General features: G+C 42.4%; 1 protein-coding gene across 1 annotated transcript in view; it reads left to right on the forward strand.

Moving 5' to 3' along the window:
* LOC147731152 (integrin alpha-6-like) overlaps window positions 1-24,705 on the forward strand; it is a 132,974-nt gene that overhangs the window by 72,513 nt on the left and 35,756 nt on the right. Inside the window, 8 exon segments of the mRNA XM_086956135.1 lie at window positions 2,367-2,482; window positions 19,603-19,659; window positions 19,661-19,760; window positions 20,347-20,430; window positions 20,512-20,591; window positions 20,707-20,784; window positions 20,872-20,974; window positions 24,467-24,640. Of these exon segments, the coding sequence (XP_086812261.1) occupies window positions 2,367-2,482; window positions 19,603-19,659; window positions 19,661-19,760; window positions 20,347-20,430; window positions 20,512-20,591; window positions 20,707-20,784; window positions 20,872-20,974; window positions 24,467-24,640 (792 nt within the window).

Here is a 24,705-nt window from a genome sequence, read left to right on the forward strand (position 1 = left end):
CAGGCAACAGTACTCTCAATGTGGATCTGACAGAGTTTCACACCAACCTACACCTGGGAGAGTTCAAATAGATTACTGTGACACATTATGTATTACCTTCCATCGCATACCCACATTTGTATTTCCCTCTATTGGCCTATTTGAAAGTCATCTTTGCCTAGCAGGACTAACATGAGCAATGAGCAATTGAGCCTAGGAATGTATATGTCCTTCTGTATGCAATAGCTAGGGAATCTAACCCCTGCGAAAGAGCCCTAGTAACTATAAAGGAAAATGGCACTATATAAATTGTGGTTATGTGTTGAATTGAATTTAAAGTTCAGGTTAACTGTAGGCCTTCTGTTATAGTACAAGAAAGTGACTTAGCCAAGGTGCAGCATGCTTTCTGCATACTGATCATTACAATAGCCATTGCTACTCTTGAACTCTACTGGACGGTTTGGGTGATCTAATATAAGCCAAACCTCGATTTGTGTGTTGGTAAGTAAAAACAAAAAGGAGAACTGGGAGCTTTCTTATGAACCCAGTTTAGATGCATTGAAGTATTATGAAGTAGTAAGGTAGATAATGTGCAGTGTGAGGCTGAAGGAGGAGAATGTTAGAAGCAATGTAACTCCATGTTTCATTAATGTATTTAAAGTAATACTGGAACTAAGCTTGCTTTAGACGTATATCTTTCCCAAACATTTAAAAATTAATTTTTTTCCTTGTGCGTCTGTTAATGGGAGAGCAAAAGAATGACTAAATACAAGTATGCATCTCTAAAAAATGCAGTGCCTGTCTATTAATACCCAAACACATTTAAATCCAACTTTGCCCCAAAACATGCTTTTGGTAGAAACAGTTGTAACAGGGAGTTCATTGGTTTACCTTTAATTTACTTTGTACCCAGAGAATCTACAAATTACGGGAATGAGATTGAAAAACTCCACAATCAACTCATCCCAGCCTGGGATCTTAACAATATATCGGTGTACTGAAAACACTTAGGGCCTTATGTAGAGTTCAGCAGACAGGCTATTTAAAGTTGGGAAGACCATCCTTTTTTCGCTGGTGATACTCCTGCTGGCTCTGCCGGGAGAAACCTTAGCTCGACGGCGGAATCAACTTTGAGACATCAGTCTGAGTACCTCAGACCATCCACCCTATTTAGTACGGACATTGTAGCATAGCATAGTTTTTTTCCTGTTCGGGACCACCATAACAGAAAAAATAAAGACCACCTTCCTGTGTGTCCAGGACATAATTCTTTTGTTTTTTTCCGAAGCAAACCCTTTTGTGTGAGTTAATTTTTAAAACCCTGTTTGACAGCATGAACCATGACAGTCACCCAGCAAACTTTGTGCCTTCAGAGGAGCAACCATGGTTGTAGCTTCTCTGAAGGCATAGGATCTTAGTCTGCCCTGCACCAGGCAGGTGAAGATGTCTTTGCCTTTGGAGGCTGTCGGGTATTCTGCCAAGGTAGCAGGTGGTATGAGCAGTTCAACAGGTCGCCTGCCAGAACTCTAAATAAGGTCTTTAGATTTGTATTTACTAAACTGATTACCTTTTACTGTGTCAGATTGCTCAATGGGTGCAATTCAAAGGTTCCCAAGAAGGTAAAAAATGCAAAAACACAAGGACTGAGTTACTTTTTAAAAGCAAAATCCATACAACATGCCTTACTTTTTCATTAGTAGAATGTTTGTCGAAGAATCTGAATAAAGTGCTTTATATGTCAACAAACTAGTTTCTAAACCTTCTCAACACATATACATGTATAAGTAGTTTTATTAATTTTATTTAATAAACAGTCGATTGCAAGAAAATGTTGTGTTTCAACTAGGCACATCAATCACTTCATGTATAGTATGTCAAAACTACCTTTGTTTGATGAACCCTGGTGAGAAATATTTAAAGAATGTTTACCAAGAATTACTCTTTGAGGTTTGTGGTTAAACAATGTGATACCTGCATTCAGGAACAAAATAGTTGAGCAATTAGCCCACTCCGTGTAATTCTCTAGAGGTTTTAGTACCCTGGCATGACATAGCTTGCTGCATAGTTCATGGAAACTGACCTTATGATTAGGCCTAATTGAAGACACTACATAATTTATTATGTATTTAAATAACATTTTGCCTGAAAACGCAGTTGCAGTGCAAGCTTAACTGCATGTTCCTATAAATCCTTGGAAATAAAACCCCCCTAGCAAGGAAAACTCTGAGGGAATAAAAACAGTATAATTTTCAGAGGGTAAATGCACCACTCATTGTGTTATCAGGTGCATCCATTAGCTGGGTCCAAAAAGACATAACAAAAATTACTTTCTTTGGTAGGTGTTCGTGGTAAGATTATGCTGAAAATCAATGTCTCTTGCATTACAGGTGCAATTCTTAAAAGAGGGCTGTGGTGATGACAACATATGTCGCAGCAACCTGAAATTGGACTACAAATTCTGTATCCAGCAAGGAGATCAGGAAAAATTTTCTTATTTACAACTGTAAGTTCAGCATCTTCTGTAAAAGGACATTTGTTCTCATCATGGAGCTTTTAGAATATGGTTAGGCTTTCTTGTTTTCAGTTTCTATTTTTAGTAAATCCTGGTGTGGTTTTTTCAGTGTTTTCATTACCTTAAAAAAACTCTGGTTATCATTGGTTGCACATTTTCACACCATTAAAAACAACAGAAACAGTGTTTTTCTGGTGTTTATGGAATGTCTTGTTTTATTGTTGCTTGCTTTCTGAACTGGTAGTGCTTGTGTATAGACAGCGTGTGTACATGGTATGTGAGGTCCAAATACATTTTTACAAATCAAACTTATTGTAGTACACTATACAATAATTCTTTAGTGAGTGTTTGGCCAGGCACGCTCACTCTTTCCTTCTCATGAAACGCTTATCTGTGAAAAGGTCCTCTCAACATTGGCACTTGAGACGGACAATGCCAAAACTGCAAGTACACAATTTGCTAAGTCAGGCCACTAACCTAGTTTTCCATGCCAATACTGGTGCACCTAAAGATTGTGATTCTCTGGGACAGGTTCTGAAATATGTGTTGAATTGGGTGCATATGCCCTCAATTACTGAAGCGTTCATAAACAAAGCAGTACTTTTCAAAGTCTGAAGAAAATATGGAAGGGATCTAGAACTTGCACAGAGTACCTCAGTGAGGCTTCATTAACTTCAAATGCCATGGTTAGTTAAGGGACATTTCTATGCATCATTGCAAGCCATTCCCATACACTATAAAGTAAAATTTCCTGAATTGCTCTACAACATTCCTTTGCTTACCAAGTGGCAGGAATTCTAACATAGAGCATGTTGCAGTGCCAAAATCACTAAAAGTGTCACCCAGCCTATTCTCAAGGAGATGTTTCACATCTACACCAATTACACTGAACACTTTGTAGACAGGGTGTTTTTAGACTCCAGTTTTTAATGTCCTCTAGAGCAGTCATGTTTTCCTATAAAAACTTAAGAATGGGGTAGATTGTACTTTTTTCATGTCACTATCAATATTACAGAATAGCCTCACATTTCTTGGCTTTGGCATCATCACAATGCAAATATTTTTTAAATGGTCGCCACATGGATAATATAGCATTCACAGCCTCTAGGACTGAGACTCACCGGCTAAATGACAAAGTTAGGATGACTCTTTCTTTGATGCCACATAAAGCACAAAGGAAGAAATATTTTCATTTCAGCTCCTGGGCATCACAAAACAGTGTACCAGAATGGACTACAAAGTCAATAGCCTGCTTCATTAACTCTGAAGATTGTAGAGATGCTTCCAGCATACTATCTAGCAAGTGGCAAGGATCTCTTACAGGGAAGCACTTCAGCTCAGCTATCGATATTGACAGGTCATCGTACAACTTTTTCAAATGCGTAGCTAAATTACTGCAAATACAAACAATATTATTCCAATCTTTGTTGAACTCGGTAAGAACATTTTGCAGCAGCATTCCAAGTGACACTGCGTTCCATGTTTTCCAAACCTCTGGTGTCATGTTTCCACCACTATCTCAGATGCTTGGTGACCACACTCTTTTCACATATACCTGTTATTGAATGTTTAAGGCCTGGGGTGTTTGGCAATTCACCTACTATCAATAATGACTCTCTAGAAAAGGGGGCTGATTTATCAAAGGGTTTCATCCATTCTCTCTCTCTGGATAAATGTGAGGGTAAATATTGGGAAAGATTCTTATGAAACCCGCCATTTTACCTATCACTGAAATCAAATGGAGCCAAAATATCAAATATGATTTTGATATTTCTTAATTCTCTAGTTTATAAAATAATTAAATAAGACCTAAAACATGCTTCTAAACCCTGCATCTTTAACCCCTTCCATGCTCCCGTCGGCCGTCCCAAGCACTACCTGGCTGGTGCCGCGCCAACTACTTAGAACACCCGCACTGCGCCGAAATAACGGCTGCGGTAAACGGGTTAAACCAAAGATCACAAAACTGAAAAAATTAAGAAGAAACAATATTTTAGTGACATCCCTAAACAACAAAACTCAAGCAGAATAATTTTAGCCTAGTCTTTCTTGTTGCTGCCATGTATAACCAAGTTACATTGTATTGGCCCCTTCAGGAAGAAATCAAACTGACTTTCACTAATATATTCCTTTCTTTGAATAGCATTTAGTTTGTGGTTGGAAGGTGTTTTTGGAGGGTTTATATGTTTACACTGCTGATGGCTGTTTTCCTTTTGGTGGGGTTTTATCAGTTATTATAGGTTTAAACCTAAAACCAGATAGCCTAAATATGGTATATGAAATATTAAAAGTTTTGTTGAAAAGCATATTGGTGAACAGAGCTGTAAAATATATATTTTATTTTGTAGGGTCTGAACTTTGCAGATTGTGTTGCCTTTCATTTAATTGTAATGAACATCTTTCTTTTGTAAACATCAACCATTGTAATTAATCAAATGTTAAGATTTACTAAAGTAGCCTCCTCATTTCTTATAGTAGGTTCAGGTCATTACACAGTAAACTATGTGGTTTGCTGCTCTTTTTTTTGTTAGTCCAGTAAAAGCTCTGTTTATTATCAGCAAATTCCTTAGACATCCCTAAAGCCTTTTATTCTTTGAGTATTCATGTGTATGTCCATTATCAAATATGCAGGAATACACAATAGCCTTGTATTCCAGACAGTTTTTTAAATACTTCAGTCCATGTTAGCAGACAAAACAAACTTGAAAATTGCATAAAAATCAAGTGCAGATGACAAATAATGTCATCCTACCACACCACAATGCTCCCTATAAGCACTCGTTTGGACTTTTGGGCAGTGAACAACTGCACCATTCCAAGCATGATTTTTTCTTCTCCTTGTATGTCCACAAATGTTTTTTTCTGGAGTATTTCCATGCTCCCTTCAATCATGATTACAAGATATTGTGTGTATGATGAATCTAGTGAAGTGAATGGATAATGGAAAAGGATAGGACGGACTCACTATTTACAAATGTTTAGTAAGTGTGTATTTGTTATTTGTAGAGCACAAACCTAGCTTGAGAGCAGAGCAACATAGTATGGAGGAATGGCCCCCAGGAGGATACAGTCATGTTATCCACAATGATAGATAGTCTGGCCAGTTGAGGTGTATGTTCAGCTTTTTTCTGAATTTGGGAGAGGCTTTGATGTCAATGGGGATGCCATTCCAGATTGGCAAAATATTTATGGAGAAGGCATGCATTCTATTTTTCCCTTCTTGCAGTGCTTTGTCTCCAGTCTGGTGATGTCCAAGCGTCTGCGCTGGCAGTGTACTTACGGGTAGTTTGTTAGCCAGAAAAGCTGGTTTAAGGTCCTTGTAAGAGATGCAGGTGGTCTTGAAGATGATCAGACAAGTCAATGGAACTAATGTAGGTCTTAACATGTGCGTGATGTATTTGAACCTCTCCGAGCCTTCGATCAGCAATGCTACTGTTTTATGGGTGCTAGGGTGGTATTTAGAGGAACCACTGAGTAGGGCAGTGCTTCCATCTACGTGAAAGCACTAAGACTTGTACTGTTGTTCTGAAGTCCGCTTCCGGGAGTAACAGTTTCACTTAGTCAGAAGCAGTCTTGCCCTTCCTAGTGATGGTTTTCTTGACGGGGAGTTTGGTGTCGAGAATGAATCCCAGAGATACTGCATGGTCTATCAGCTAGGAGCAAAGTCTGGCATGCTCAAATTGGAGAGCCAGGCAGTGAGTGTTCGTGTTGGCACACAGAAGGAATTCAGTCTTTGTGGGGTTCGGCTTCAGGAAGTTGTCATCAAAGACTAAGTTTGAGGCAGAATCTGAGCCTCTTCATGTCCCTGGATGTGAATCATTTTAGCATAGTCCCTGAGATTCCCATTCATGTTCTCAGGGTGTTGATCAGAGTTAGATGGTCGGCTGTGCTGAAGGCTACAGGCCAAGAGTCAAGTTGGAACAAAAGGCAAGGATTGTTTCTGACGTTAAGGAGGAGGATGTCATCAACAAATTGCAGTGTGTCCATCTCAGTCCTGCAACATGGTTAGCAGCTTGATAGGTAGTCCTGTGTTACATTATTCTTGCAGATTGGCATCTGTTGGTAAGTTGCAACTGGTTACTTTCCCTATGAACAGCAAGTGGGGGATGGAGCAAAAATTGGTGAGGTTCGCAGAGTCGCATAAGGTTTCTTTAGATGGGTAAGGATTTGGTTTGTCTTGATAGCATCTGGGAATGTTCCTTAGTTTAGGAAGGCATTTGATTATGTGATCAAGTGGTATAAGGGTTTCTCCTTGTAGTAATGTGATGAGGGTAAAAGGAAGGGTATCACATCACCTTCATACGAGATTGTATTGAGAGAGTTAAAGATATTAGGTAGATCCATGTGTGAGTTTGATGGTGGTAAGGTTATAGCGGATGGCAGGATGTGAGGCGACCAAGGAAGTGTTGATGCTAGATCTGATGATTTTTGCCTATCTTCTTGGTGAAAAAGATCTGACTGTGTTGGATTTTCATCTGATTATTTCTGGGAGAAATGTTTGAAGTCCTTGGTGTTGGTTTCCTCAGTGATGTTGTTAAAACCTTTACTGTGATAATGAAGAATCGCCGGGCCTGGACAGTCTATGAATGACTAAGTCTTGCTCCCAATTTGAGTGTGCTGTCTGTGTTGGATTCTATAACCAGTGGGGCTGTGAACATTCAAGATGTCTGTATGATGGAAGTAAGAACCAGATTTCTCGGAAGAGCCTATTTAGGTTGTATGTAGTGGTGTCTGGAGCATGTATGACTGCAAAGTGTGATTTCAGCTGGATGTATTGTGTTATAGAAGGGATGTGTACCTGTGAGTGGTATGTGAATGGCATAAGAGTCATTAGATGTGAGAGTGGGTTGAATGTTTATGTGATCTGGGTGTAAGTGTTAGAAGGGTGTGCATTGTGTAGTTTGTGAGGCACATGGTGAAGATTTACCAGGAACAGGGGTTTTGGCACCAGGTCATACCACACCGGTCCAAAGATGACACTCTTGACTGTCGCTTTTAACTTGGCACACCAAGTGAAAGACACCCTGAGGGACAGGATTGTGTAATCTCTTTGCAGACAGGAAAACAAAGATACTTGCTGGTTGGGGGATGCTGCTGGAAGTCCACTTGACCTTCCGGCATTGCCAGACAGGGCTTTTTGTCACTGGTATTGATGAATGTGTAGACCTTCACAGGTCTGAAAATATAGCAGCTTGCTCGTTGACGGGATGCCATTCAAAGGTCATGTGGCGCTCCAACATTGCCAGCTAGGGTACGTTTGGTACCTCTTCAGAAAGAGCTTTGCTCCCAATAAAACATTTTTAAAAAATCCTTTCAAAATAAGACCTGCTACATCTAGGTTGGTAGTAAATGGCTCATGCTACAAGGATTCAATTTCTTTAATTATTTTTAAGGAACAATGACCTTGTTGAGTTTTAGAAATCTCCACCGACAACAACCTCCAGAAGCCTGCTCACAACAATTGTAAACAACCTATCTCTTCACAGTCCCTGTGGTTCTTTAAAAAAATGCTAGCCATGTTTGGATTTTCCTAGTGTACTAGGTGTGAATAATGAGTATTCACTAACCTAATTATCCATTTACTGTTAGCTGTTCTTTCCCTCTTTTACTCAAGGCCATAGGAACAACTAACTGGGTTAATGCTCTGATTACTTACCAGCAGGCTTCATTACTCAGAGTCATTGCCTTCCTCCTAACTTGGTGACAAGTATTGGCCTCTTGCTCACAGATTTCCCATTTACAAAAGAAAAAAAACTCTTCACCCCTTCTAATATGGTCAACACTAATGCTTCCTGTGTTTCTCAGTACTTTAAAAGAAGCAAAGGAGAAGAACTTCCTGTAATCATAAAACCAGATTATTATCAAACCAAAAAGTAATTTTATATCCCAGGAAGGTGGGCAGCAGTAATGATGTGAGCAGGAAGACAATGACTCAGAGTAATGCAGCTTACTGGTAAGTAATCTCAGCATTACCTTCTCAGCACTCTTCTTCCTTGCAGTCCTAATGTGATGAGCTTATACCAACCCTGGATAAAATTGCACCATGTATCAGAAAGATCCCATCCCGGAAATGATCCTCACCTCGCTGCCGATGATACATATACGGCATAGGGGTCCCGCTTCCACATCGTCGGGGTCCAGTAGAGGGTGATGCAGGTACACTGAGGGTGCCGAGCGTCGAGGGCGTAAGTAGTACCTACGATCCAACGGTCAGTTCACCATGAAGCTAAGTACCGATTGTAATGCCAATGACTCACTCTATGTTTTCCTCCCCTTTTTCTGATAAACGCGCAGGGTGTGCCAATTACGTTCCCACCCCCCTCCTGTGACCCATGGTGTTCCTCCGAAACACCAACAAAGTGAGACATTTTAACTATGTTTTTATTGACGGGATCTGCTTGTACCATTAATTTGATCGCAAATCGGAACCTCCCGGTTTTTAACCTACCTACACACCGAGCTCGTACCACAAAATAGCACGCAGCACTTCCCTCTGATTAGTAGCTAAGGTGGTGATAACGATATGGCTATGTCGCACCACTATTGTCTCTGAACCACATTTAGAGCACCATTGACTTACAGTTACCATCAGAACAAATACTAAATATATGTCTTGTTCTACATGTATGTCTTTGTCCTTTTATTTTCAGGTGCAGAAACCGCAAAGTTGAAGCCTCCAAAACCTGGAGTGACTTAGGAGACTTACCTGTCTTCCTAAAATGTTTGCACTTTTTCACTGTTTTTCATTATTTTCACTTTCACGTCCCTAGGTAAGGGTGGGCCTTAGCGCGTCCATACCGCCAGGGTTTAAATACACCTTTCTAGTCCTGAAGAATTAACCGGTAAATTTACACCGTTTCGTGGCAAGAAACATGTCGACTGATATTTAGGAAACTACCACTCAACTAAATATGGACTGCTTCCATACACATTGATTTTATAGTACTGTCTTTAGTGAGCATAGAATAAAGTTCCTCTTGATACACTACAGACTACTTTTAATTCCCTCACCACTCATTAGCTTATTTTTGCACAAAACACGCCCTAATTCTCACCAACCTGCTCCGCAGTAGATCTGGCATTGTAGCACACCAAAGAGACATTCGGTCTCTTTGGTGGAGCCCAATGATGAAGCATGTCATCACCAGGTGGTGAGTGAGGGCTTTCTTTAAACATCCTAAAGCAGGCCGTTTAAAACCCTTCTCTTTTTGCTCCCTATTTGTGGTTAAATGTAACCCTAGGACACTCTTTACCTGTTTATTGATCAGAAAGAAAACGAACAAGATCCAGCTTGAACTGCTATTCCCAATGTATTTATTTGCAATACAGAAATTAAGTAATTGTAGACGGCACCACTCCACCAAAAGAAAAAAACAATCTCCTGTGCTCAGCTTTTAGCAACAAAATGTATTGGGCAAGACTCGTGAGGCTGCTTCACACGTCTTTTAAAGATACTCCCTTAAAGGCCGGTTGAAGACTTACTTTTTGTGGATCTACCCGATACTGAAGGAAGAGGGACCCTAGCTTTTGAATAGGACAGGAAGATAGCGGCTTTCACCCATTTACTAAAGAAAGATCTTGTTGGTTTATGCCCCCTTCCTGTCAGACCAGAGGTAACACAAAGAGCATCTATTTGCCTAAAATAAGATGTTCTGTCCAGATAAATAGACAAAGACCTGTGCCAATCTAAAGTATACCTTAAACTCTCCTGATCTGCATATGTATTATTTAAAAACACAGGAAGCACCAAATTCTGAGAATGGTGAAAAGATGAGAAAACCTTGGGTTGAAAGGCAGGATCCGGTCTAAGGACAACCTTTTATCAAAGACTCTTATGAAAGGGTTATGAGAAAGCAGAACCCCAGTGTCGCGCAATAGTCTACCAGAAGTGTTGGCTACTTGGAAAAAAACCCTTATAGGTCAGAAATTCTAGACCTACTTGTTAAAGAGGTTCAAAAGGGCTCTCCCTCAAATTGAGAACCAACAGAAGACCGAAAGCTGTATGGGAGAGTGACGTACTGGCATTCTTAGGGCAAAACTACTTCAGAAACAATGAGCTAAATTGTCTATAAGAAACCAGTCTACACCCCTTATGGCTTTTATGGCAGACAACTGGCTCCATATGGTGGCGACTGCTAACCCCCAAAAAAGCGATCCTTAAAAAATGCCAATACTGAATTTCCATCACAAGATGAGGCTACTGGATTCCTCCAGAGACACCAGAAGTTAAAATTCCTCTCATAAAGTTTGAGAGTTGCAGGCCTTCTGGAATTCTGGATTGAAACTGCAGCATTGTGAGATCATCATGGGGCTGTTGACATCTCCCTTTCAATCTCCAAGTTTCCAATGCCACACTGCTGCTCTTTCTCGCTGAAAGAATTGGGCGGCTCAGAGGAGCTGGAGAGGGTGGAAAAATTAGAGAAGGCACGATCTACCGCTGAAGGAGGGGATACCTAGATCTGTGAGTCCAGTTTGGGGCCACGTCCATTTCTTCTGCTTGATCTGATATGATTTTCCGCATCATGCATACCTAATGGAATGCTTCTGAAGCCTTAGAGAATGAGGAACCACAAATTATCCAATTGTTTAGGTAGGGGAAATCCAAGATGCCCAAGGCATGACGATTAATCATCAGGGGACCTAAGGTCTGTGTGAAGATTCTTTGGGCTGAAGAAAGGCAGAAGGACAAGATACAAAATTGCTAGTAATCTCCTGCGACTGCAAATCTTGGGAATCCTGAAGCACAACAATGCGTTGATAGGCATCTAATAAACTAAGGAAGCCAGATACACCCTCTGTGAACAAGGGGAATAATAGGACTGAAACCATCTGGAACTTTATATACTGCACATAGTACTTCACCTTTTTCAGATCCAGAACCGGGCAAAGTCTCCAAAGGGTTTCTGGACAAAAAAAACATCCAGGTGTAACCACCCTGTCTTTTCTCTTCATGGGGAATCAGTCCAATTACCCCTTTGAGACAAGGGCCAGTTCTCCCTCAGTAGAGCTTGATGTCGTCAAGTCAGATAGAACAAACATTGTAAACTGGAAGAAAAGTCTATTTTGTATTATTCTGATATAATTTGAAGAAATAACTAGTCCATTATTGATGCTTTCCATGCATGGTAGTATAAAAAGATGTTTCCTCCAACCCTCCTGGTGTAGTCATGACTTCTGGGAGGAGGGTGTGGTAGTGCTGAATGTAGGTTGGGTCCAGAATTTGCCCTGGCCATGACATCTACCTCAAAAGCGCAGGTTTCCTCCTCTTGAGTTACAAAAGGCACAATAAAAACCTACACTCCGTTTCTTGTAATAAGGTTGTGAGGGAGCCACCAGTTTCTTGTCTTCAGCTGACTTCTTCACAGCATCTTTCAACAGTAGACCAAGTGGCTTACTCCCAGTGAAAAGAATATGTGATACCACATTTCCAGTTTCTGAGCCACAGGTGTCCTCTGGCAGAAACTGAAGTTCTTGAGGCAGAGGCTGATGCACACAACTTTTCAAAAGAGGACTGTGAAGAACCTTACTACGTAATCCATCATGGATTGCCCTTCCATACCGTCTCCACCCTGCCCTAGTTCTTCAACCAAATCCCTGAAATTCAAATCATGTAGCAGGGATTGGCCTGCATATTTTGCATAAGCACGAGTTCGAATGGCGAAGTTCGAAGTGGCATAGGCTGGTCTGATTGCTCCATCCACTTTTTAGGTTTCGCCTGGGGCCGGAGCTCCTAGCTCCGCCCAGGAGAAATCTTATGTCCCTACAGTGTGGGGCTTAGTCCCGCCTCTTCTTCCATTAGCTAGCTCCATAAATGGAGGCTAGCCATTGGAAGCCGGATCTGTCCGTCAAGGCCAGACCAGATTCGTGGGCGTTCCCGAGATTTTTTCCCTCTCCACCCTTTTTGCATCGTCATCGGGCGGTGGGCGGAGTTTCGTTTTTTTTTTAGGTGTTTGTTTTCGTCATTCCATGCCGACCACGGCCGCCGCAAGAATTCCAGGTGAGTGCCCGTTCCCGCCCCCCCCTCCCGCTGACCGTGTGCTATTCCCGCCCCCCCCCCTGTCCGTGTCCGCCCCCCTCCCGCTGTCCGTCCCCCCTCCCGCTGTCCGTGTGCCCGTAGGTGCTTGTTTTTATTTCATTTCGCCACTGCCAATGCTTGTTTCCAGAGCTGCCCACGCTGAAGCCCGGCCCTGCCCTTCCCACACGTTTCCCTTTAAGTACTCGCTGTTCCCGCCCCCCCTGTCCGTGTCCGCCCCCCTCCCGCTGTCCGTGTCTGCCCCCCCTCCCGCTGTCCGTCCCCCCTCCCGCTGTCCGTGTGCCCGTAGGTGCTTGTTTTATCAGCTGTAAGGGACGAGATAGAATTCAGGCAAAGCCGACTCATGGTTTTGTTCTTCCAAAGCAGGAAATTAGGTACCTTTATATCACGTTATAGTAATCCATGTCATTTACAGCGCTGAGGAACGGCACAAGTGGAGTATTAGGTGCTTTATAAAAACAAGTAGTATTTGCATCGGTTATGTGGGCAATTTCGGTGACCATGCTGTGGTTTTCGGCTGCCCTTTGCACAGCGCACACAGCGTTATTAGCAAACTCCCTTCGACGACCTTCAATGTAAAGAACGGAGCCTGCCGACCTCCGTCTCACCCCTGAACCTTTGCAGAAATTGGAAATGTGTTTCCGCGCGCAGACGGCAGCCTTCAGATTCCGCAATAACCTGTTTTGTGTAAATGTGTCAAAGCCTTTTATCTCGCTACGGGTTCCCCCCCCCCCGCCCCAGATACCATCGGCCTACCTCGGAGTTTATGACAAAGTTAAAAATTATTCATCAAACTGACCTGCCGTATATCCAGCAACTGGAAAATTGCCTGGCACTTCTATGTGGTTTGTAGATGGGATCAGGAGTACATTTTTAACTTAATTAATTGGCCGTTTCTGTTGACAAGAAATTTATGTGGTAATAATTTGTTCGGAATAGATGGCGACGGTTGGGAAGGGGAGATCCATCACGGGCCTGCGTTCCAGCAGCTGCACAGCAGCCATTATGAGAGTATTCCAGGCCGCGCCGACCCCGTGTTTGTGCAGGCCGGATTATATACCCAGGATCCATGGCCTGTCGTGGAGGCTCTCATGGAGGCCTATGATAACAAAGGCCCGGTGATTTATGGCTTGCTGTGAAAGCAGGCCATGATGAGATTACAGCACAAGTGTTTCTCAAGACCTGATTTGTGGTCGGAGCCGATGGTAAATCACTATATATCTGAAAGCATGCTCCACAGAGGAGTGCAATTACAGTTTAAGACAGCCACTTTTTATTTCATTTTTATCCGGGGTTTTTGTCTTTTATGTTCTCCCTCTCTTTTCCCTCTGCCTCCGCCTAAGGCTTCAAAAGCCTTTCACCTTCACAAGTCCTCTCCTGGTTAGCTGCTCTGGGAGGGCGCAGACTGGGAGGTTCCAAGTCTTGGAGGGACGGGGGGGGGCAAACAGAATGGGTAGTGGCCAAGCCATTAACATCGGCGGCTTCTTTGTGCTTTTTTAAAAATGTATTTTTATTTGAGTATGGAACGTACCACATCCTTACTACAGCAAACTTGAGGCATGACGTGACGATGGTAGTGGCAAATTATCCTATTTATGTAGGAAGAGTTAAATCTGACAGAATTCCCTCCACTATAGAGAGAACGCGGTGGGAGAACAACTTCTTGTATGCCAGTCTGGATATAGTATTTCCATCAAAATTGCACAATTTTGCCTCACTAAGTGACTCTATGTCACTAACTTATGGCATCCATGCTTTCTTAGCCACCTAGTGCATTCTGGTAGTCGCAGTCCTGATTCACATTAATAAAAACAGCTGGAATAAACTGCAAGCTTCAATTTGCAACAAATTGCTAAAGGAAAGCCAAGGTCTCGATCGCTTTGTGATTGGTAACATTTTGGCCCATTCATTAAACACTGTTTTGCTTGTCTGATATAATTGCAGGGGTTGTGCAGGCAAATGTAAACACTTTGCTGTTTGTAATGCCTATTCTGGTAAATGGTTCTGCAGACAGTGTTTTCCATTGAAATATGGGTTTTAGGTCTCGCGTGGCGTACTGCGCACATGCGCACATGCGCAGTCGAGCTCTCGAGATTTTATGTTTTAAGGAGAGTTTCACTAGCGAGGGTTAAGCCCTGCCCCTCTTCTCCATTGGCTGGCCTACTAAACGGTGGCCAGCCATTGGAGAAGAGGTCCTACTGACGTTAAGTTTTCTTATCTTCTTTATGGTTACAGATGGCCCCATAAAGAAGATAAGGAACCATTTACCCCAGCAGGAAGTCGGGGCGCCCAGTCAGAAAAGGACAGGCTAAAAGAGAAAACTTGCGTTATGCCTGCCGCGGCCAAAGACGCAATGCCAGTAAAAGCCTCCCCCCCCCCCCCCCCCCCCAGCTGTGGCCGCCGGTGCCCGCGATGCTGCCTCCATAGTTTCTGAGTTGCACGTCATTTCTGACATTGAAGATCAGTGATAGCTTTTCATTCAAGGTCACTTTACATTCTGGAACTTACTTTTTTAATTTTACCATTGCCGTTTTGAGCTTCAAATGCCCAAACTATTGTTATCGAAAACAAAACTGACGGACCACTCGACTGCTGGGGTTTTGCTGTACAGACGAAACGCCAAGAAAAGCCTCCCCCCCCAGCTGTGGCCACCTGCCTCCTGTTTCCCCGACCGAGCCCGCCCTGGGTGGGGAGCGTTAGGGCGCCGCTGCCTGCTTCCCTTGCACGCAGCAGCAGCATCCCAGGTGGAGGCTGAGGCCGTGGGGGTGCCTGCCGTCAGAGAATGTGCGGCTGAGAAGGGAGGAGCCCCCTCTCCCGTCCGTCTCCGGCTCTGCCCATGACTGTGCCCGGCTCCTAGCCGGCGCGGGCGGCCGGACCCGACACCCCAGCCCCGCTCCTCTCTGGGTGCCAGCAGGGGGAGAGCGACCCCCACTACTTGTGCCAGCAGCAGCCAAGGAGCAGCAAAGCCTTCAAAGTGGATGCGGGCGGGGAGTTCGAGGGGAGGCACCATGGGAACACCGCGTCCTGCTGCGTGTCGTCCAGCCCCAAGCTGCGCAGAAATGCCCATTCCAGGCTGGAGTCCTACCAGCCTGAGACAGACCTGAGCCGGGAGGACACGGTCTGCAACGTGCAGCACATCAGCGACCGGGAGAACATGGATGGTAAGAGGAAGCACCACACTCATATTAAATATTCCATCATATTTTCTCCTGGAGAGAGACCTGTGAAGCCCATCTTGCATGTAATCCCCAAACTTATTTTACCTTCCGCGTTCTGCTTTTATTTTAGACGATTTTGGTGCAGCGAGCACACAACACAAATTTTAGATTTGATTTGTTGCCATACTGCCTAAAAGAATCACTTCGTCATTTAACAGGAAGCAGTTTATTTTCTTTAAAGAACTGTGTTAGGGAGGGGCAAGGGAGGCTGGCACCCTAACCCGGTAGTAGGCAGTAATCTATAGGTGCACAAAGCAGAGCGAGAAACCTGCCTCAAGCCAGACCACGCCTTCTCTCACTTCCCCACCTGTACCTTCTGCAAGGGTGCAGTTTGCAGCCCCAGGAAATCTGGACACTGATTTATGAGGGCTCGTTTTGGTTGGCCTTCAGTTCAAGGCGAGGTGGAAAGGGTTGTAGGACAAAGCACAGACTGGAAGTGAACTTTAGCAACGCATACTAATCCGCTACATCTGCACTTAGTTAATATCCGAAGGTGATACAAATGCATAGAAAAAGTAAAAGCTGCCTAATTCTGTCTGCACTGTCAAATATTTGAAAACACTATAACTGCTGACAATAGGTAGTTGGTGTTTTTTTCCTGTGTCGGGGGAGGGCCACTGTGTGTGTGGCTCTGTGTGTGTGTGACTCTGTGTGTGTGTGTGTGTGTGTGTGACTGTGTGTGTGTGTGGCTCTGTGTGTGTGTGGCTCTGTGTGTGTATGTGTGGCTCTGTGTGTGTGTGTGGCTCTGTGTGTGTGGCTCTGTGTGTGTGTAGCTCTGTGTGTGGCTCTGTGTGTGTGTTGCTCTGTGTGTGTGTTTGGCTCTGTGTGTTTGTGTGTGGCTCTGTGTGTGTGAGGGCTCTGTGTGTGTGTGTGTGTGTGTGGCTCTGTGTGTGGCTCTGTGTGTGGCTCTGAGTGTGTGTGGGTGCAAATGAAATAGGTCTCGCATTTGCGAGAGATTAAGCTATTGGCATTGTAAATGACAATGCCATTTATTTATCTGTTTTCAAAACCAACACAAAAATAATTTTTTTGTCATTTACAATGCCAATAGCTCTAACTTTTCCAAAGGCGAGACCGTTGCATTGTAAATGCTTGTTTTAAATTATCTGAAGCATCCAAGAGAGAGGCATCTTATTACCAGAAGACAGGGGCAGCATTTAGAGCATCGACCTTCACTTGTGTCCATAACTTATTTTGAAAACCATCCAGAATGTTCTTCTTAGCCAAAAACTTGGGGGATGTGGACTTCTCTAAAACCTCCCAATCTCTTGAAAGCAGATTCCCTGTTGCGTTGTGGTTGGGAAGAGAATCGGTGTCCCTGTGCCCATATTGAAATGAAAAGTAATCTTTATTAGCCCTGGATGATGAAGCCAACCGAGTTAAATTCGACCTAAATACGATATAACCTCTGACAGGTCAGATTCTTGCACATAGCCTCTCTGTTCACTTCTTCCTCAAACATCTGTGTCAGGATCCTGAGGGGTAGAATAATGTTTCCTTTTGAGAGCAGAAGGACTCACCATGACTAAATGCCTCTTCCACAACCTTGTTGATCAGCATACATAGAATATCCAATTGCTGGGGATTACACACCTCAGCAGAAGTAAATGATGCAGCAGCATGTTGAGGCGATTCCTCCCCAGAGAAAATATTGGCATGCCTCATCTCCCCAGCTCTTTTGCCCTCCATGCTTAACCCACTTGTCAACCAAAGCGGCAGGCAGAAGGGACTACTTCCTGGTTATATATGGCTGCCATCTGTTGGGGGGATGAGAAAGGGGAGAGAAAGCAAACACACATTTTGACACACACACTTTTCTGCAGATAATACTTAGCTTCACTTTCACTTAAACAGTCACCCTTGCAATGACATGACTATGGGTAGGTTCTTCAAGATGATCGGGTGTGGAAGGACAGGTATTGGCGGGAACTGAAGTCACTCATAATGGAAGTTCTGCTAGCGGGAGAAAATTCTGACTATTTGCAATAAACTCTCTGGCTGTAAAAGCTTATTCCTTCCCCTGATCGTTCTGTGATCAGCAGTGCTATTTACTTGGACTTTCCAACTTAGAAGCATTCATTGTATTGAAACACCTTAAATCTGCCAAAAGGAATGATCTGTAGTTAACGATGGTCAGTTCTCGATTAGACTACTGCAATTCTTACAAATCTTGCAAAATCCAGCAACCCACTTAATTTGGCTGCTCCTCAAGTAGTGGTAAGCCATTCTTTAATGCCTTATATTGGCTCCTTATTTCTCATATATATTTTATTCCAAATCATGTGCTTAGTACATAAATCATTCTGCACTACTGTTCCAAATATGCCTGGAAACACATTGGCAATATATACTCCTCATTACGTCATCTATCTAAAATCTAAACTGCTTCACTTGGAAATTCCTTAATTCTGGAGAGCGAGACCAGAAGGCCGTAGTTTTTCTGTTATCACTTTTTCTATGGGCAACCCTGGCCCTCCACCTTTTATTTCTGGTATATTGCCTCGCTTGATGTTTAGGAAAAGATTAGAAATGTTTCTATTTTAAAGCAATTAATTACATCTGCCCTTCCAATCTTGATCTGTTAGTGCCTTTTAGTTGATCGGCTAAAATGACTGTTGATCTCTACAAAATGACTTTAGTTTAACGTATCCTGGAGCCATGAGCAGACTGGAGTACAGTACATTTCTGCAAACTAGACTTCTATAAGGGCAGTCCAATTAAATGTTTTTTTGTGTAGTTTTCAAGGTCCATGGAACCTTGTGTTTAGCTCTTAAAGGTTGAGGAATCTAATTGGGAGGCCATGTATGCTCCCTAAAGAGTGCCAGAAGCACTGCATGCATTTGTAGTCTCAGGTGTGCAGTAATCAGTTTTCACTTAGGTGCAGGAGCTCACAGGAACTTCTACTACTGGATCTACCTATGGAAGGAGCAGGCTACATCATGGTGGTAGCAACTCCGAGGGAGTGAATGAATGTGAAGGCAAAAGGGTTTAGTACCATTCCTAATCTGGTAAGGCTCAGCAGAATGCGAGCAGAAGTCTTAGAATTAGGGAGGCGAGCCAGAGGCAATGGGAACATCCTGAAAGTACTCCCAATGGTGACCAAAGGACAGACTTTCTTTAATGAAGTGTGATGAAGGGTAGTGCCTGCAGCTGGACCCATTTACTGCAATCTTACATGCCCTGATTGCTTAACAGTGCTATGGGTGTAGCCTCGCAGCATATACACCCTTTTTGTTTAATAGTGACTTCATGGATTGGGTTTCTACTACTTCTCTGTATACTCCATGTAAACTGCTCCTTTGTGAACTCCACCTCTCCGCATTGTGTACACTCTGATTGTCTCGACTTTAAGCTCCTGACCACTATTAAAATTGTATGTACGCACAGGTGCATCCATTGTCACTCTCTGCAGTACCTTATGATTATGTGCAGGGACATTCAATGCTCCATGTTTATAACACTTATTTCAATCTCTAACACCACATGCAACACTTCCCAGTTAGACTCAAATACGTCCAATACCATATTAACTGGGAACTCCTTAAGGGTGCCGGAAACCTGATGCAACTTGGAATCCTTCTTATCCTCATCAGGGGTATGAAGCTCTTAGTAAATGCAATACAAGTAAATGTAGACTTCTGCTGCCTCTTGTCCTTCCACCCTACCCCTACCCAGCCTATTGATCCTATTACCTATTGACCCTTTTATGTGTGAACAGGCAATTTTGTACACTTCCACTCCCTTGAAATGGAAATGACCAACATTTGAAATTATACAAATTTTAAACTGAAAAGGATTACTGCTTGAAATAGTTTTTACCATTTACTGTATGATTAAATCTTGAATCTTTTTTTAAATAGTGAACATGGAGTTCCAGTGCTTGTGCTCAAAGACCGGGAAAATATTGCTCTGGAAATCAGTCACCAATGACGGCGATGATGCTCATGAAGCTAACCTGGTTGTAGCTTTACCAGAGACACTGTTTTATTCTTCTTACAAAGAACTTAATGGATTTCCTGTAAGTAGAATACACACCTTGCGTTACTACAGCTCTCTATTTTTTTTGTGGGGGTGGGGTGGAGGAATGGGAAGGGTGGATTGTACATACTTTAAAAAAGTGAATTTCGAATGCAAGAGGGATCTAGTGAAAGCTATGAATGAAAAAAGTCTGATTTCCATTGTTGTTTTTTCAATCACATTGAAACTATTGCTACTGGTCAGGAATATATTTAATTCTCCCTCCAACCTTCTTTGTTTGACGGCTGGAAAATCCCTCTCATCAGCTTTGTATCCTGTCTGACCACCCACACATCATGCAGTTTCGCAGGCGAAATGCTGCTCTTCAGAGTTTTACCTCCTGAAGTGCAGCAGTTTGTGCTCCTTAAATATTTAATAGCTGATGGGTCACTGTTTTATAATCCGTATTTTAACATTGACTATATATGGGTTTGTTTTAGCGATACCATAAATGGAGGTAGTTAGCTGGCAGAAATCATTAAAAAAAACAGGCTTTCATTGGAAAGGACAAGGCAAAAAAATAGTTTCTCTGTGTAGCATATGTTTTATCCCTCCTTGATATACCATTTACATTTTTGTTTCCACAGGAAAATCAGCTAAAGTGCACTGCCAATCAGAATGGATCTCTTGTAGACTGTGAACTGGGAAATCCTTTCAAAAGAGGTTCAAGTGTAAGTGATGGGGAATCATGTAGGCTATTATATTCGCTTTTCTGATTACATTTTTAACAGATAATTTTTTGTCACCTTCAGGTTACCTTTAGGTTAGTTATGAGTACAAATCAAGTGTCTATGAACACAGCCGAGCTTGCCATTGCTCTGGACTTAAAAACGTAAGTTTTTTTGATTATTCTTCAAGTGAAAACATTTTGCATTACTAAAAACATTATTAAGGACAATTTGCAATTATGAATAGAATTGCTTTATCTATTTTATTGGTTTCCTTAGAACAAGCAGCCAGGATAATCTGGAACAAGTAGTTGCCCAAGCTCAAGTATTTGTTGAACTTCTTCTCTCAGTTTCTGGGTAAGTGGCTCTATCCTGGCCTAGTACCTTTTGTTTAATATTGAGTGTAAGGTAATTTAATCCATAGTTTTGATTATGTCTCAACAGTATTGCCAAGCCACCTCAGGTGTATTTTGGAGGCAAAGTCCTCGGAGAAAGCGCTATGAAGGTGGAGGATGATATTGGAAGCTTAGTAGAGTTTGAGTTCAAGGTGAGCTATTTGGAATGCACGAACATCTAATTTAATTCACGATTACCTGTTTCCATATTTTACATATGTCCTAAGAAGATTTAACAGCTTCTTGCATTTAAAGTGCACCCTAGAACAGGCCACTCTGTATTTGTTTTTAAATGCGTCTGACCCATCTGGTAGGCACATACAACTGCAAACTGTGCTGAAGATTTTCTGTATTGTAGAGAGAATGCAGAAATGAGTCTTTTGCAGCATGATTAAATTAATATGGATATTGACAATAATTTCTTAACACTAATTATATCCAGGTTCAGGATATTTGACGGCGGGCGGTGGAATTTCGAATTTTCTCTGGGTACATTGGTTTCCTAGAGGCAGGAGCCATAGCACATATACAGGATAACTACTGACTGCATAAAGGATGTAGATTCAGTTTACCTGCATGTAAATGTATTGCATTAGAATATTTTCAAAATCTGGAATGGATCAGCCCTCAAAAGCAACAAATGTTTGGGCATCCCTGTTCTGTTTGACAGCGCACAATTCCTTCTTGTGAATAAAGATTGGTTTTAACAGAATTCTAGCTTCAGCATTCTGCTGCTCCCTAACTAGGTTTGCACTATGCAAATACCTCTACCTACATACATGCATGCATGTTTATTTAACATCGCTGTTTCCGTGTGACCTTAAATCAAGCAACACAACTGTCATTCCCTTACTATCTATACCATTATATATGTCTTTTTTAAAATTAGTTTTGCAAGACTATACAGCCTTCTCCACAATTGAACCAGATGAACTACCTGCTTTTTACTTTCAATTAAACATCGAAGCATTGCACTATTTGTGTTAACGCCCTTTCAAGCAACACAATTGTATTTCAGTAATAAAAAACCTCTTTTATCCACAAGAGCTCAATCTATCATGAATAGTACCGCCAACTCTGTGAGGTGGACTGACCTCCTTCCATTTTACAAAATCACTTGGCTGACAGGAATCAGGGGAATGTAGGAGAACTGCATCAATTCTTTGGTATTTCACTTGATACATGAAAGCTGGTGACGTATGAAACTCACTAGTTTTGGGCATCTGGAGCTTTGCTACTTTGGACGGTGGTGGTAGTATTCCTTATGCTGTAGCATTAGACTCTTCAGATTTACTACATTGTTTAAAACTAAATCTGAGTCAATAGTTCAGCGGTGTTGGACAAAAAAGAATTAAAATCTTATTGTTGCTCATGTCTGGCCTCCACTCTGGGTTCAGCACCTACAGCTGAAGCTCAGTTTGTAAACTTGCAGTGGAAAAATAGTAAAAAGCCACAGCACCCACTATGATATTCCCTGGAGGTACCCTTTTAGGAGACCGTATCTCAATGGTCTATCGTATTCCAGATTTTCTGGTGGTGGGGTTTTTCGTGAAATTAGGAGCACCCACTTGACACCAATGTTTCAGCATTTCCCTGTGAGCTGGACATTAGAGTCCAAGACCAACCGAGGCAAAATTACGACATTCCCAGAACCATTTGGGCCAGTGAGTTGGTTTAAACAATTCCAAAATCAGGATTTCCATGGGTCAAGACCACATCCTAGGGGTGTGAAGAGTCGGAACCTCCATGTCCTTCTGGATTCTGGAAAGGGCGTTCCTTAATAGTATGGGGTCGTTGAGAGATGTTGAATGTTCTCCAGGGCTGGCGATACATCAGGACTGCATTTTCAAAATTCTGCAGTCTATATAATGTTGGAAACCAGGCAAAGCCCAGATTATAGGTGGGTTTCAAATATTGCATGGCTCCTAAGTGGTCTTGGTTGAGAGTCTGCATCTAAACAGATCTTCAGTCAAATTGATCTACTATAGATCTTTAATCAGCAAGGGAAACTCCTCTTCTTGCAGGGAATTCCAGCTCTTCCTCTTCCACAGGTCACAGATAGAATGGCCTCCAAAAATTCCTACTTGACAACAATTTGGCTTGAAGATAGCAGCTCAGTAGAGGTTCTCAAACTGGTAATTTGCTCTGTTTTGATAAGCAGTCTCCACAGAGGATGTGCAGATGATGTACAAGTGACTGGCTTCAGGCAGTTAGTACATATACACCTGTAGGGTCCACAGCAAGAGCCCTGAGCCAACCAAAGATCGGCTTTGAAATTTCAATGTGTTCTCATTTTCAGGGTGAATTTGCATCTTCCTACTTTGTGCCTCATTTTCATTGGCTTCTAAAGCCAAGCGTCCTAAGTTACACCAATTGTGAGTGCTCAACGCATGAATTAATCCCAGGCAGGGTTAAAAAGTAAGCCAGTGAATGTAGGTGTAGGCCAGTTGCACAGGACAAGGGAGAATTGCGAATATAAATGAGGTAGGAATAAAGTTGCATTGAATAATGAATGGGATAACTGCCTCTTTGCAACAGATTTCAGGCTGTCTAGGGGAAAGTTGTCCAGATGACCCTGACTAGCAGCCTGTAATAGACCAGCATCTTCTTCACACATGAACTCAGAGTCCCAAATGGACACGCTCCATTTATTGACAATAAAGGATTGATATTCTGTGGTGTTGCATTTGACATGGTTGCCTTTAATCATTGTATCTTACTAATAGCCTTCAGTACAACACTTGTAGGTCACATGAATTTTTGCCTGCATTTGTTTGAATTCCACTCACCCCAATTCAGCTCCTGAGATGTGTTAGGAAATAAAAGCTAGAAGGTGAGAGGGAGCATGTGGGTTAGAGGGAAGGGAATTTTAAGGGAGCTGAGGAGAAGCAGGTAGGAGAGAAAGAAAAACAGATGTTGAGGGAAGTAAAAGAGATGGATGGGTTACATGAAAGGTGGGGCGGATGTGTGGCACAGCTGTAGAGGATACTGGTGAAAAGAAAGCAATGAGGGAGGAGGCAGGACCTAAGGAAGATGGCAAGGGATGAAGGGGTGATGGACATGATGAGGAGATGAGGGGTGCAGGAGAGGGTGAAATTACGGCATGTGAGGGGGTAGGCAGTAAAGATGAGGAGTGGGGGTGTGGAGATGCCTTGGGTGTAGAGGGCAGAGACAAGAGAGATGGTCTAGGAGGAGGTGAGGATGAAAGACGGTAATAGCGGTACAATTTAAGGAAGCCACATGCTAATACCATGCAGATTGTATGGTCAAATTCCTGACTGCTCCCTTGCAGCACTTCATTTGCTCTTTTTCTGATATAAGGTTATTCTCAAAACTCTCTTGTTGCATTTTGAAAATTGAGGCAAATGGCACACAAATGGTCAGAAAAGGTTTGTCAGTTGATTGGGGAGGTCATCCACTCCATGCAAGAGGGACACACCTTCTTTCTTTACCGAAATTTAATGCTGCAAATATTTTTGGTCAAGTCTAGCTTCAGGCCTCCATTACGTTGTAATGTGAAAGCACTTTTGCAAAAGTGGCTCAGATTTTTCAGTTATAATGGACATTTATAATTTTATTTTATTGTATTCAGGGTTATATTTCTTTATAATTTGCCAAACACCTTTTTATTTTGTGTGTCATAGATCATAAACCTTGGTAGACCACTTAAAACACTTGGAACTGCTTTCTTGGATATTCAGTGGCCAAAAGAAATACGCAATGGAAAATGGTTGCTGTATCTGATGAAGATTCATTCTAAGGAATTGGAACAAGTAACGTGCAACCCTACTGATGAAATTAACAGATTAAGACTACAGGTATGTAATTTTGTAATTCAATTATCTGTAAGTGGGCACTGAAAACAAGAAAACACTGAAGTATT

This window comes from Lissotriton vulgaris, chromosome 2_1, assembly GCF_964263255.1.
Source record: "Lissotriton vulgaris chromosome 2_1, aLisVul1.2, whole genome shotgun sequence".
In the NCBI taxonomy this organism is placed as follows: Eukaryota; Metazoa; Chordata; class Amphibia; order Caudata; family Salamandridae; genus Lissotriton; species Lissotriton vulgaris.